Source organism: Nelumbo lutea, chromosome 1, assembly GCF_056320005.1.
Source record: "Nelumbo lutea isolate HS-2025 chromosome 1, American lotus-T2T, whole genome shotgun sequence".
Taxonomy (NCBI): Eukaryota; Viridiplantae; Streptophyta; class Magnoliopsida; order Proteales; family Nelumbonaceae; genus Nelumbo; species Nelumbo lutea.
Window position 1 is genome coordinate 25,446,424 of NC_142684.1, and position 15,289 is coordinate 25,461,712.

Below are 15,289 nucleotides of genomic sequence, written 5' to 3' on the forward strand. Positions count from 1 at the left end.
GGGTGGGGATGGTATTTGTCCACCTTGACCCGACCCCGACCCTAACCCCGCCTTGACTATATTATATAACATAATACATACAAAATTGTTAATATATGCTAATGTATACTATATCATAATATATTATATATTATATTATGTAATATAAAATAGTTTTAGGTTGGTTTCAATAAAAAATAGTATAAATATACAAGTAAGAATAGCTAAGGTAGGGCTGGGCAAAGTCGAGGGTCCTTGTTCCCTGCGGGGATGGGGATGGGGTTAAGATTTTTAGCTCTACTGGGGTTCGGGGCGGGGATGGGACAAGGAATTTCAATTCAGGGTCAAATATGTACGGAACACGCAAAACCTAGCTCCGCCTTGCCCCATTGCCATTACTACCCTAATTCCATCCATAGTGTTTACTAACATGATGAGTGTGGAACGAATGATAATGCCCCACACCGGTGATAAAATATACGGAGAAGTATGGTCCATTGAAGAGACTGGATCTGCTCCTCACACTTGGCGCCTCACAGGCACCTCACATGTACATCCTATTATTCTTAAGAACATCTCCTGTTATTATTAGTTATTATCCACGGGAGATGGTACCAATGCACGGTGGATGTAAATGTGAGGCGCTCATTTGAGGAGCAGATCCCGTGACTCCATTGATAATTATTAATAACAGTTTAATTGTTAAAAATAATTATTAATAACCGTCTGGTCTAAGCACACATGTCAATAATCTTAATTATTTATAATTAATCTAGTCGGATTAATTATAATAATTTTAACTGAAAAGGTTTTGTGTAGCAGATCCAGGTTTCACTTTATGGCATTTGGTTCAGACTAAGTAAGTGTTTGGCATCGAAGGAATTGAATCTGTGGTATATTGTGTTGTGTGTGAGACTACTGTGAGAGAGATGAAAGAAAACCTTCGTGATTCATGATAAATCCCTCGTCTTCTTGAATTAAAAAAAAAAAAAAAACAAAATGAACAAATTCTACTCATATTCTGTTTCCCTGATTTTAATGCTGATGATCTCTTATTGTTTTCTTGAGAAGCACATGACTGTTCTCCATCCATATTGTAAATCCCGGATCAATATGGATGGAGAAGCACATGATCTACAATCATACAGAGAATAAAACCAAGAACTACCACGCCTCCGAGATTCATGATTAATCCTTCATCTTCTAGAATTAAAAAAAAAAGAAATCCTCATCTTTATTTTCTCTGATATCCTCTTCTTGCTTTCTATCTAAAGCCTTTTTCATGTTCTGGCCTGTAAAATGAGATATATTGAATGTTAATTGTGAATTCAAGGGTTCTTGGATGAAAAAACATGTGCAACCTAAATAATATTATGAAGATATGCATACCAGATAAGATTAACGACGTCTTTTCTGTTCCTTCTTTGCGGTGGGCTTTTCTTCCTCCGAACGGTTCTGGAGCGGTAGTGTAAGCACATTTTCGAATTTATTTTTATATTGTAGCATTTGTATCGGAAGGTCTAACGATTCTTTTTGATCTTCGGTGCTGTCACGGAGAGAAAGATCTCGAAGAGAGTTGTTCCGACTTCCGAGGCCTGTTTTTGTTCTGTTCTTCCATCAGATCAAGAATACTAAGGTTTTTCAACTTCTCTATTGTCAGAAAATACTTGGAGAATGAAATTTCTTCAATCGAGATATCAAGATTCTTGAATTTCTCCATCGTCTCCGACTGGTAAGAGGAAGAACTTTCTCCTCTCTCTTTCATGCTCAATGTAATAAGGTTTTTCTTTTCTTCTCTCGTCTCGGACGAGCTTTCTACTTTTTCAGCTATATTATTTTCCGGCGTCGCCATTTTCACAGACGCGTTCAAAGATAGGCTCTCTCCTTTTCCCGGCATTTTTTAATTCTAACCAGAACATCGAGCGCATTTAAATACAAGCCGAAGTTGGGCCGATAATGCGTGTAAAGTTGAAGGGCAGATCGACGTGACGTGAAAACTAACCAAGTAGCATGGTCCTGTTCCGATCTCCTGCGCAAAACGCCATGTCAGCGACAGCGACGCATTTGTAGAAATCTCGCACGTGCAGTTATGTTTCAAATCCTTCATTTAAATTTAAATAAATTAAAAATAGGCAAAATTCCTAATTATTACTATGTACTTTCGGCGTAGTGACATTTTGATCCCCAAATTTTAAAATGTAACAATTCAATACTTGCATTTTTAAAATATGACAATTCAGTACCTGTTGTTAACTAGATGTTAGCCGGTTATTAAGTGGCATTTGAAAAAGAAGCAAATGCCTTTCGAGCATCATCTAATTTTCTTTATCAACCGTCCAAACATTGACAAAAAATTAATGGTCTCAAATCTTTGTTTCTTTTATTCAAGAAAGTTGGGGCTACCAGAATGCCCACTCAAATGTGATTCCAACGTTTTTGAATGAAAAATGCAAAGACTTGGGATTGTTAAATTTTTTGTCAATGTTTAGATGAGACTGTTAAATTGGCATCAATTCCGAGCTGGCCCCTACCCCAACTGTACTTTGTACCTACGAATTTTGACCCTGGGCCGAACCGTCATCTTTCACTCTATGGTTTTTAGATCTGCCGAGTGTCGACCACTGATAAAAAACTACCAGAGATGGACAATCAAGGTATTTTCTTGAGATCGGCTTCACTACTCACAAGACCCTGTTGACACCGTTGGCACGACCTTTTTTATTTTTGAATAAAACCAAAGAGCATACAACAAACCGTGGGTAGTGCGTTTAGGAAGTCAGCAAGACAAATAAAAAGAAGAGAAGGGGGAGGGTAGAAAAGCTAAAAGATAATGAATCCAAAGAAACAATCTGAGCTTCACGAGCCATCCAATCCATGGCCTGGTTCGCTTTTTTATAGACATGGCAAAAAATAAGTCTTTTAGAAAAAGCATTCTTCATCCTAATGTAGCTCTCAATAGTGTTTCTCAGCTTCCAAGGGGGCTTCGTCTTCCGGTTGAGACATGATATCACCAAGTTTGAGTCGTCTTCAATAGTGATCGGGAATTGATGGGATTTCAGGGCATTTTAATGACTTCCCAAGTAGCCCACGCTTCCGCTTGAGTAATTGTACAATATTCAATCTTAACAGCTTTGACATCCAAGACACCACCAAAATGATTATGGGCAATACAAGCAACAGTACAAGGACCGACTAAGATATAAGAAGCATCAAAATTGATCATACCATAAGATGGGCTTCCATATCTTGTGATAAGTATCTACGGCTGCTTCGTTTTCTATTTCCAAGTTCTCTATAAAACCAAGAAGGGCTCGATCAAGAATTGTTTGAGGGGGGATCACAATGTTATTAAAAATTTTCTGATTCCTATTTTTCCAAATAGCCCACAAAATTAATGTGATTTTTTCTTTAACTAGGAGATTTTTGTTTCCCTTTATTTTGGAAAGTCTGACCAACCAATCAATAGAGTTTGATCCCTACCCTTACGACCTTCTAACGGGTCACTAAGGATAGTCCAAATTTGACGTGTAAGGACAAAATTTGAAAATATGGTCTATGTCTTCCTCCTCACCGTAGAAGTTACAAGATCCATTAATATCAAAACATCTTTTCCTAAGCTTCATTATTTAAGGGAATTTATTTTGGAAGAGAAAGGAAGAGAAAAGTTTTGATCTTTGGTGGGCTCTTAGTGTTCCAAATGATGTCAAGCCAATTTGTATCCTAAGCTGCACGGCCTTTGTAGTCTTGCATTGGAAATATCCCTGAATGAAAAAAAAAAAAACATATAAATATGAAGATATCTCAATATAGGGCTGTAAAAGGCTATACGAATGGTGTGAGTGCAGTCTTGTAATCACTCAAACTGATCTCTACAAACAATGAGAGTCTAAGAATATAGGGGATCTATCACCGCTAATATTCTATTCTTCTATTAAGGTGGCATTTGATAAATTTAAAATTGGAAATCTAAAAAGTTAAAAAGGTATTAATGGCAGCTAAAATCTGAAAAGAGACAAATATGTTTTTCGACTTTTTAGAGTCTCTAGATAGAGAAGGTTGTTTTTGTTGGATCAAACCTTCAGCATATAAAATTCCTTAATTTTACTATTTTACCCCTAAAACATACTATTTGGTAATTTTGAGTTCAATTTGTATTGAAAAATATGAACAAATTATGATAAATTATAAAAAATTAAAAAATTATTAAAATAAGAATAAAATTGAAAAAAAATATAAATTTATAAATTAAAAATAAATTATTAAAAGTTAAAATAATAACAAAAATAGTAATAAAGTCCATGAAGCAATGAAAAAATAGTTAATAATGATCAAATTATTAAATTAAACCTATTAAACTATTTGATAATTAAAAAAATTCAAATAATTAATAATTAATACAAATAAAAATTATAAAAACTAATTTATTAAATTAAGAACAAAATTGGAAATACATATAAATTTATAAATAAAAAATAAATTATTAAGAATTAAAATAATAATAAATTATTAAGAATAAAATTTGAATATTGTTGCTCAGAGTTGCAATGATAGTGGTGGGAAGACAGGGGGGAGAGGGAGAGGGAAACCGAACGCCACTATTGAGAGTTGTAGTGACGGCGATGGGAAGACAAGGGGGAGAGGGAGAGGGAACCCGAACGCCACTACTGAGAGTTGTAGTGACGGTGATGGGAAGACAGGGGGAGAGAGAGGGAGAGGGTGGGGGAAATCAAATCTCATTGCAACTCTTTGCAGCGGCGGTGGAGAGAGAGAGGAAGGGGGGATGCCGCTGGTGAGATTTGTAGTGGTGGTGGCAAGAAGACAAGGGGGTAGAGAGAGAGGGGGAGAGGGAGAGGGTGAGGGAAATCGAACGCCGCTACAAAGAGTTGCAGCGGCGGTGGCGGAAAGACAAAGGGGGGAGAGAGAGAGAGAGACCGATGTTGAGAGTGCAATGAGATGATATCTCTAAAGGCCTTCCGTCATTAGTATGAAAACATGCTCAATTGGTGGGTGGAGATGCACCATAAAATTGGGCTATTCATTTTATTGAGACAGTCAATAGTTTCATGAGATGATAGGGTGTCATAAACTTGTGGGAGGGGCCTATCATAAAATGGAAGGCTCTTCCATGGTACCTTGGGGCTCCTGATATGACGGGTCTACACTTACCATTTAGAAAGGTTTAATATAAAATGACAATGAACCTTGTTTGATAGAGGCCAAAAGGGAAAGCTCATTAGATGGATGGATATGTGATCATTCACAAAAAATGATGGGGTTATGCAACTGAAACAATTGGCCCCATGCATTTATGTGATCTCCCACATTTCTAGAGATATGAACTATGTCTTCATCACTGAGATAAGAGAAAAATCTCAGAGATGAACAAATAAAGATGGGACATAGATAAAAGTTTATTCTATGATTGACAACATGAAACAATATTAAGGTCATTGACTAATTAATCGTGCTTTTATTAGAAATTGCACCTGGATAGTTCTCTAAATTGTTAGATGACAACAAATTGAAAGAACCCAACTATGCAGACTGATTTCATAACCTAAACTTGGTGTTCATGTATGAGAAATTTAACAAGGTTGCCAAAATCCCAACACCGGAACATCTAGGTGATAGGGCTTCTAAGGCATGGAGGAGAGAATATAAAAAATGGAAAGAGAAAAATTCTCTTACCTGGTTTTATGTCATAGCCTCCTTGGTTAATTCTATTTAAAGATAGTATAACAAAATTGATATCTGTGAAGATGTCATCGATAGTTTGAAAATCATGTATGGAGAGCAAAATCATTCTACAAGACAAAATGTCCTCAAAAGGACAAGTGCGAACAAATTGGAATCTAAAACCAGTCATTGTCTATTTGTAGACTACCCTAAGGACTCCGTAGGGTATCTCTTTTATGACCTACAAGAACAAAAGGTGATTGTTTGTCAAAATGCCTATTTCATGGAGGAAAACCATATCTGAACAATCATCATCATGAAGTTATTCTTGATGAAGAGAGCTTGGGAGTAGTGGAAGATAATCCACTGATTCTAGATAACAACATCTAGTTTAGAAGATCTACCCGGATTTCTAACACTCCAATACATTACAGTTATGATAAAGAAAGTTATTTGATGGAAGCTGCTAATAGTGAGGAAGATCCTGTGACTTATATGGAATCTATGTTGGATATAGACTCCTTGAAGTGGGTAAATGCCATGAAAGTCAAATGAACTTGGTGAAAACCAACGAAGTCTGGACTATCGTAAACCTACCCCCTATGATGAAAGCAATCAGTTGCAAGTGGATTTATAAGAGGAAGAAGGGCTCTGATGGAAAAGTTGAGACCTATAAAGTTTAGTTTGTAGCGAAAGCTTATACTTAGAAAGAAATAATTGATTATGAGGAGACCTTTGTGCCAGTGGCCATGCTTAAATTCATAAGGATACTATTAGCTATAGTTGCACACTACGATTACGATATTTGGCATATGGATGTCAAAACCGTGTTCCTGAATGATGATCTTACTGAAGATATCTATATGCAATAGCTACAAGGCTTTGTTTCTAAGGGTCAGGAACACATGGTGTGTAAGCTGAATATATCTATTTATGGGTTAAAAAAAGATTCCACACTCAACAATCAAACAATTTGATTTGAGTAGAATCCAATGAACCCTATTTTTACAAAAAGAAAATGGGATATAAGGTTATGTTTATTATTTTGTATATAGATGATATTCTGCTCATTGAGAATAATGTAGGAATATTGACTATGGGGAAGGTATGGCTTTCGCAACAATTCTCCGTAAAAGATCTTGGAGAAGCCTCTTATATCTTGGGATTTCGACTGTATAGAGATATATCGAAAATGATAATTGGATTATTCCAATGTAATTACATTGGCAAGATTGTTAATAGATATAACATGCAGAACTCCAAGAAGGGATTCATTCCTTTTAGGTGTGGAGTTACTCTTTCCAAAGAAATGCCACCTAAGACCCTTGAGGAGATAGATGACATGAGAGACGTTTCCTATGCCTCAACCATAAGAAGCATCATGCATGCTATGTTGTGTACTCGGCTAGACATTACTCATGTCATTAGTATTGTAAGTAGATACCATTCATACCTAGGATAAGAGCATTGGACTGCTGTGAAAAACATACTAAAATACCTACGGAGGATTAAAGACTATTGTCTTATCTTCAATGATAGTTCACTACAGATCGTCGGTTATATTAATGCCAACTTTTAGCCTGACCCACATATTTCCATAAGTGAGGTTGCCTAATAAGTAGTATGGATGAATAAATTCATCATAGAATTTGGAATCCTACCATATCACCAATTCCACTATTGTGTGACAATACTAGATCTACGAGTGATTGTTAGTAGTGGGGACATCCAGATTCAGAAGGTAGCATCGATGGAGAATGGAGTAGATCCATTGACTAAGCCACTGGCATAGAAAGTGTTTGAGAAACACGTGGATAGTATGAGACTAAGGCTTGTACCCAATTGGACCTAAGTGTAAGTGGGAATTGTTAGACAATGTATGCCCTTAGCTCCAATCAAATTAATGTAGATACATTTATTGTAAATGAATAAAAGTACATTATTGTTTCATGTTGACATTGGTATGCTTTTGTGTAATTATCCCTTAAAGTGACCACTTATGAGACTCGTGTTAGTTTAGAATGTTCTCAACCGTTGGATAGACTTGGGGAGTTTATTCTACAAAAACTACATTGATGTGTTGCCAAAGAAATTAGGGCAGCTTGTCTCAGCTGCTAGGGTTAGACCCAAAGCATATGCAGTGTGTGCTTGGATCTATCCTTTCAACACCAGCTTATGTTACTACAAAGTATATATGTCGGTTCCAGAAAATGTTCTACATCTAATAGTGGTTGTTACTAATTCAAGTGGTACAAATAATTCTAATATTCATCAACAATGGTTAGACCAGTTGAAGCAAGACCACATGTGTCCATTTTCCTCCAATAATCATGTAACTATAAGGTTGTCTTTGGTTTGAGGAGAAAAGTAGAGAAAGGAGCAAGGTTTGTAAAGGTTTCCCTAGTTTTCCCTTTGCCTACCTTTTCCTTCAAACCAAACATAGCCTAAAGTCCATATTAATGTTCTAATTTTGAATAACTGATATGGTTAGTCCATGTTAAAGAAATGTTGAACCTCCCATTAGTATGGTTTGGACATTGTACCAAATGAGTTGAAAACCAAATATCAATGGAAATCATGTGAATTCTGGTTTTAGCAATGGTTAAATCTTAAAAGCTGTCTTTGGTTTTTTGTATAAGATTGGGCCTTGGTTGAACCAATAGACCTATTTGAATCATGATTCTATTTCTTAGTTTTTTTTGGTAATATGACCTCATTTCTTAGTTAATCTATACTACTATAAAAGGTGGGAATGAACCTTAAGTGTTTCTAGAATTTTTGTTGACTAAAATATCACTATCTCTAAATTGGTCCCTCTCTATTATATGAGGATATAAAGCTTTTCAATTCATCACAATCCCTTTCATTAACTCCAATATTTGAGGCATATTTGTTTCTCAAATTAATTTCAAATAAGTAAGACAATCAATAGCAATAATTTTATTAATGATGAAAATGAAATACAAGAAATAAGAGAAATGTAACTAATATCTAACAAATGAGCCACATCTTGGGTACTTGATCATTGACCAATTCAAGAGTTCCTTTTAATAACAAATGGATCCTATATCCTGGTAACATATGATAAGTTGATTGTTTGACTTATTTGACCAAGTTAATAGACCATGGGTAAGACTTTAATTGTCTTTTTTATTTTTCTATTTTTTTTGTTATATTTTTAGTCATTTTGATCTTTAATAACAATAATTATCATTTTGCTAACATATTTTGGTAATATGAAGAATATATATATATATATATATATATATATATATAGAAAATATAAAAGACTTGATAAAATTTTCAATTGGGAGGGAATGCAATTCCGATGAATTTTTAAAACATTTATTTTTTATTACATGGTCATATTATCTGGTTAGGTCGGTTAACCCATCACGTAACCAAGATTCTAGGTCCATTTACCACCAAACCACTTGCTTGAAAACCTTTGACTTGGTTAACAATGTGGTCACCTAACTTTTAATTGAAACATTTGACCAAATTAGCAGGGCCATGGATTAGACATTAATTTCTATTTTTTCCTAATTTTAGTTTTTCATTTTCATCATTAATAAAAATAATTTGTATTTATCACACTTATTTTTCAATATGATGAATATATAAATATTAAATATGTATAATCAAAATTTTCTACAAATTTCTATATTCTCTAGAACTTTGTGTTTTTATTATTTGATTATCACAACATGGGTTGAGCCATTTGATCTAAACAATTGAAATGCTAAATCATCTCCTGGATTAAAAAACTTTTTGCTTATGTCTTGATTTTAAATTTTTATCCCATTTCTATCATTAATAAAAATAATTTGGCACTTATTTTTGTTTAATGTGATGAATATATAATATTAGAGGTATGCCCAAATGCTTTATACAGAATTTCTGTATTTTTATGTTCCATTTTTTTGAAATATTTATTACTTACATCATGGGTTGACCTGGTTCATTTGAATCATTAGTAAAAATAATTCTTGTTTAGCACACTATTTTTTTTTGTTTAACATTAATAATATACAATGATAGAGATGTGTCCAAAATTGTCCTATAATTCATTTTTGATCAGTTTGAAATTTTATATTCCATTTCTATTATTAATAAAAATATTTCTCATTTATCATACATATTTTTATTTCATATGTCGAATATATAATACTAGAGATATACAAAGTTTTGTATAAATTTTCTTTGTTTTTGTACTTTTTATATGTTTTTAATTGTTTATTATTTAATTTTGACATCATAAATTGACCCTGTTGACTCAAATGGTCAAATTGCTTACTCACCATAGTAAAAAATAGTTCTATTTCTAAGTTGATCGATATTAAAAATATAGGTTCTAATACTATTAACATTATTATATGTTGATTTAATCAGTGGAATTTAATAATGAAAAACAAAGATACCTTAAATTTAGATTTAGGACCTCGCAATAAAGATGGACCAAAGTCAAAAAGAGGGGGTATTTTAGCGAATACAAATTTCAAAAAAAAAAAATGTAAGACCTCATTTGTAGTTTTTATATTAGTATATATATATATATATATATATATATATATATATATATATTCATTTAAACATTTCTAAAGCCCCAAACTGCCCTTATATTGTTTCACGAGACAAATTTTCACTTTCAACTAATAGTTTTTCTAAAATCTTTCTCACGTATTTCTCTTGACTTTATTTCAGGTTTCAACTTTAAACAATGTTCATCTTGAAAATACCTTGGGAATGATTGGTTCCTCAATATCATAAATACCTTTTGTACTTTAAAATAGTAATTTTCATCATTTTAATAATTGTTGCAGTCAATCCATAAAATCTCAATGGACAATTTAGTAAGTACAGGTGGTCATCTATTACTTGTCCATTAAAAAAAATAGTCATATCTTTATCCAATCTCTCTCTCCAAAATTTAGAACACTCTCTATATAGAATTGGGATCTATTCCTCACATAGGGTGCCTCACAACGACCTTACAGCCTCATCAAACTGTGTATTGGAAACATCTCCCCGTAAATAATAACACAACTACGAGAACGGGAAATGTTCCCAATTCACGGAGGGATGTTTCTATGAAGTTTTTGTGAGACGCCTTGTGTGAGAAGCAGATCCCGTCTTTCTCTATATATATGAATTTCTTATCAAATCTCTAACTAGGGACCTTTTGACTTGGGTTTTCTGAGGCTTGCGTCAGAGCGAAAACTTTTCCTCAAGGCCATGATGTCCAACGTTCATTTCTAACGGAATTCTAATCCCTTTCAACTAAGCACATTATAAATGAAAGCCCATTGCGGGAGGCTCCCCACCTATGTGGGGTATTTATAGTTCATATAAATACCCTCTCTCCTCTCTCTTCTCTCCGATCATCTTCGACCTACATCCCTTCCCTCGTTGACCCTTCTCTGTTCCTTCGCTTTAGCTTTCTTTTTTTTTTTCTCCCTGCGTCTTAACTTTGGGGGAAAATGACATCATTCCCTATTCACCAAACTGAACTTGGTATCTCTCTCCCTCACATAACACACATTTGGTTTCTTGTTCATTCTCTAATCTCTCCCTTTTTTCTTGATTCTTGATATTTCTTGACATTTTTTGAAGCGTGTGTTGATTGCGACCCTGAAACTAAAGAGCTCTTTTATTTTGACAAGTTTTTGTTTTCTTTGGATGTTAAGCAGAGAAAAAGATGATCCCCCTTGGTGACGATAACAAGGAATTGGCTTCAGATGATGGGTTTGTTGTGCCTAAAACCAATGCATTTGGCCATACATTTAGGTCTGAAGTTCAACTTTCGATCATAAAATAGACTAGCACAGCTCAATTACATTGCTTTTGTGATAGAACTGACAGAAAAAAAAAAAAAATTGCTTGAATAGGGATTATGACGCAGAAAGTGAGAGAAAAAAGACGGTTGAAGAATTCTACAGGATGAATCACATTAACCAATCTTATGACTTCGTAAGCAACACTTGAAATTGCTTATTTGACCATAGGGGTGTAATTTGGGCAGGCCAAACCTGAGCCCTGATCGCCCAGCCCACAGTTTTACATGGGATGGGCTTGGATTTTTGGTATGTGGGCTGAGCCTGGGCCCAAAAGTTTGGGTTTTTATTTTTGGACTGGGCCTAGACCTAGACTTTAGGTAGCATTAGCCCATTCGAACTACTTATATATATATATATATTCATATTTATATCAAATTTTAGTGTGGATTGATTGACCTTTCCGAGCCCAAGCCCAACTTGTGTGGATCAAATTTCATTGTGGGCTGGATTTGGATTGGACAGATCAAGCTTGGCCTCAAGTTCAGTCCGGACTTAGGTCTTATGCAATTCTTAGTGTTGGGCCTAAGTTGAGCTTAAACTAGACCTAGCCTGCCACACTTACACCCCTAGTTGACCATTTTGAGTGATTTTTCCTATAGTTTTGAGAACCTCTGAATCAAGGTCTTAACTCTTGCCATAGGTAAAGAGAATGAGGGAAGAATATGGAAAACTAAACAGGGCTGAAATGAGCATATGGGAATGTTGTGAACTTCTCAATGAGTTTGTGGATGAGAGTGATCCAGACCTTGATGAACCTCAGATTGAACACCTATTGCAGACAGCTGAAGCTATCAGAAAGGACTATCCTAATGAAGATTGGTTGCACTTGACAGCCCTTATTCATGGTATATATCCCACTCTGATTTCTCATTTATACCCGTAATTAATTTTGTAGCAAGACTTCTTCCTTTTGAATGAAGCTTTCTGAGCATGACCTACCACATAAAAATAAAGGGATGTTATCTTAAAACTCACCATGACTTTTTTTTTATATTTCTCTTAAACTCACTATAGCTTTTCAAAACATCCAAAAAGCCCCCCAATCATTGAGTTTTATTGTCCAAAACTCACATTCTGTTAAGATTTCCATTAGATCACTGTTAGTGACCATTAATAAAAGTTGTTAATGTAAGCATTTAAGTATTTTACATGACCAAACTACTCCTAACTGGGTGGTTAAGCTTATTACATATTTTTATGACAATTTTGCCCTTGACTTGGGCCTGGGCTCACACTGGGCTTGTAAATTTTAAGCTTGAAGTACTAAATAAGGTTGGCCAGCCATTTTAGGGATAATTTTGTTATAGAAATATTTAATAAGGTTAACTGGCCATTTAGGGGTAGTTTGGTCATGTAAAATACTTAAATACCTTTATGGGCAACTTATATTAGTGGTCACTAATGGTGATCTAACAGAAATAAATCTTAATGGAAGGTGAATTTTCAACAATAAAACTCAATCACTAGGGGCTAGGTCTCCAGAGGTTTTGAAAAGTCATGGTAAGTTTTAGATAATATTCAAAAAATAAATATTTGTTTATTGATGCCCTAAGTTAAATTTGGGGCTCAAGGCAACCCGATTCGCAAGAAATTAATTTGAACATAATAAATTATGGGTTCTCTTTTATCTTTTATTATCTAAATTTATACAAAGAATGTTTGACTCATTGTTATGGAGTCCAGATTTAGGGAAGGTTCTTCTTCATCCTAGCTTTGGTGCTCTTCCTCAATGGGCTGTTGTAGGTGAGAATCACAATTCAATTATTGTAGTTTATTGTCAAATAGGAATATTTTTTTTTCTCATTTCTTGCTTCAAACTACTTAATGGAATGTATTGCAGGTGACACATTCCCTGTTGGATGCGCTTTCCATGAATCAAATGTTCATCACAAGGTCAATGTTCTTAAAATTATAGCTTGAAAGCCAATTAGATATTTCATTTAATTTGCTAAAAATCAGAAACTGACATGCTTTTATTTGAAATAATTTGTGGAATTACTACACAGTACTTTAAGGACAATCCAGATTACAATAACCCTAATTACAACACCAAAAATGGAATTTACTCAAAGGGGTGTGGGCTTGACAATGTAATGATGTCATGGGGGCATGATGACTATATGTACTTGGTACTATCTTGATTCATTCTAAATCTTTTAGGTGGCTAAGGATTGTTTTTCATTAATTCCATTTTAGGAATGCACCATTTTTCTTAAGGCTATGTTTGGTTTGAAGGAAAAGGTAGGGAAAAGAAGGGAAAGGCAGGGAAACCAATACAACGGCTATAAAGGTTTCCCTACCTTTCCCTATATTTTCCTTCAAACCAAACATAACCTAAGAGAAGAGTAAAATTTAACAACAGACCTCCTTTTAGGTGGCCAAGGAGAATAAGACAACTCTACCATCAGCTGCACTTTTCATCATCAGATACCATTCTTTCTACCGTAAGTGTAATGATAGCTTTTCTTTTTCTAATTGTTGTAATGTAATTACTGATAAAGATTATTATTTTTTGTGAGTGGTTTAATTTGTAACAAGCTCATGATAAGGAAAAGTCTTATTTGCAACTTTTGAAATTGCAGCTTTACATACTCATGGAGCATACAAATACCTAATGAATGAGCAAGATGTTGAGAATTTGAAGTGGCTTCACATTTTCAAGTAAAACATAGCCCCTCAATTTGTTTAACAAGAATTATTTTATGAGTTCACATCTCTGCCCCACAAGGGACCGCCCCAAAATGCTCCACAGCACATCTCCGTCGTGCATTGGGAACATCTCCCGATGATAATACCAGAACCGATGATGTCATCATCTGGAGATATTCTTAATACATGGTGGGAATGTGCTGTGGGGCGTTGTGCGACGGGGATGTGATCTCTTCTTTTATAGAGGGTATTAATATTACTTTTGCACTTTCATTTTATTTACAGTAAGTATGATCTTTATAGTAAGAGCAAGGTTCGAACTGATGTTGAAAAAGTCAAGCCATACTATCTATCTCTCATTGACAAGGTATCAATTGATATATCTTCTTCTTCTTCTTCTTCTTCTTTTCTTCTATATTTTCTTATCACCTTTTTGAATTGTTGTTACAGTACTTCCCAGCAAAACTAAGATGGTAAAACTTCAACTATTGGAGCATGCATGATGGTTAGTAGAAAGTGTCATACCCATTGCCTTCCAATAGTTTCTTGCTTAGTGGACTACCTAATTTCGAAGATGAAGATTGTGTCCCTTTTTTTATGTATTCTATTGTATGAAAATTTAAAAAGAGAAAAAAATCTCATGGAACATAGTTCACTCAATTGAATGATTGAGTTCTTGTATTTTGGGTGAGGTCCATTCAAGGAGTCATATAGATAGTTCCACTTAACTGTATCCCTACAAGGGAGGAGGGAATACCTTTGAAATTAATATATATAAAAGAAATAGTAAAGAAATGTAGAATTGTTAAAAAGAGAGTACTATTTATATCTCCTTATATATCTCAAATTTATAGGAATAAGAAATACAAAATACAATCTAAAGATTTTATAATGTGATAGTAGATGACATCACCTTTTAGATGTTGCACATGAAAGAGAATCAAAATCAATCAGATTAAACATCAGACAATAGGTGACTTATCCCTCACTCAACGATTAAAGTATCGGTATCGGGTATGGTATCAGTCAACTTGGATACGGATACACTTTGGAAACACATGAATATGGATGAAAAAAATGGAAACACATGGATACACTAATGAACCGTGATTGATAATTTTATTTATAATGTATCGATCAAGAGTCCA

General features: G+C 34.4%; 1 protein-coding gene and 1 long non-coding RNA gene across 3 annotated transcripts; one reads left to right on the forward strand and one right to left on the reverse strand.

Annotated features, from left to right (window-relative positions):
• Nucleotides 1–932: 932 nt before the first annotated feature.
• Nucleotides 933–2,014, reverse strand: LOC148874001 (uncharacterized). Its single transcript, XR_016109781.1, has 2 exons — nucleotides 1,369–2,014; nucleotides 933–1,271 (listed from the first exon to the last, which is right to left on the reverse strand). It is a non-coding gene; the product is annotated as an uncharacterized LOC148874001 (long non-coding RNA).
• An 8,814-nt stretch (nucleotides 2,015–10,828) lies between these two features.
• On the forward strand, nucleotides 10,829–14,953 carry LOC148874002 (putative inositol oxygenase). 2 transcript variants are annotated; one of them, XM_088966173.1, is made up of 11 exons: nucleotides 10,829–11,169; nucleotides 11,346–11,442; nucleotides 11,544–11,625; nucleotides 12,133–12,337; nucleotides 13,176–13,235; nucleotides 13,333–13,385; nucleotides 13,499–13,621; nucleotides 13,867–13,936; nucleotides 14,075–14,153; nucleotides 14,427–14,508; nucleotides 14,592–14,953. In XM_088966173.1, the coding sequence occupies exons 1-11, from the start codon at nucleotides 11,136–11,138 to the stop codon at nucleotides 14,616–14,618; spliced, it is 912 nt and encodes a 303-aa protein (XP_088822299.1). In that variant the 5' UTR covers nucleotides 10,829–11,135; the 3' UTR covers nucleotides 14,619–14,953. The 2 variants fall into 2 exon arrangements, with proteins under 2 accessions (XP_088822299.1, XP_088822300.1); XM_088966174.1 differs by lacking the exon at nucleotides 13,499–13,621.
• The last annotated feature ends 336 nt before the right edge of the window (nucleotides 14,954–15,289 follow it).

Bases quoted from the DNA above. Each gene is read 5' to 3' on its own strand.
- LOC148874002 (XM_088966173.1), top strand. From the start codon at position 11,136: ATGACATCATTCCCTATTCACCAAACTGAACTTG. The intron at 12,338-13,175 runs GTATATATCCCA...TATGGAGTCCAG, and splicing joins CTTGACAGCCCTTATTCATG to ATTTAGGGAAGGTTCTTCTT. The intron at 14,154-14,426 runs GTAAAACATAGC...TTTTATTTACAG, and splicing joins AAGTGGCTTCACATTTTCAA to TAAGTATGATCTTTATAGTA.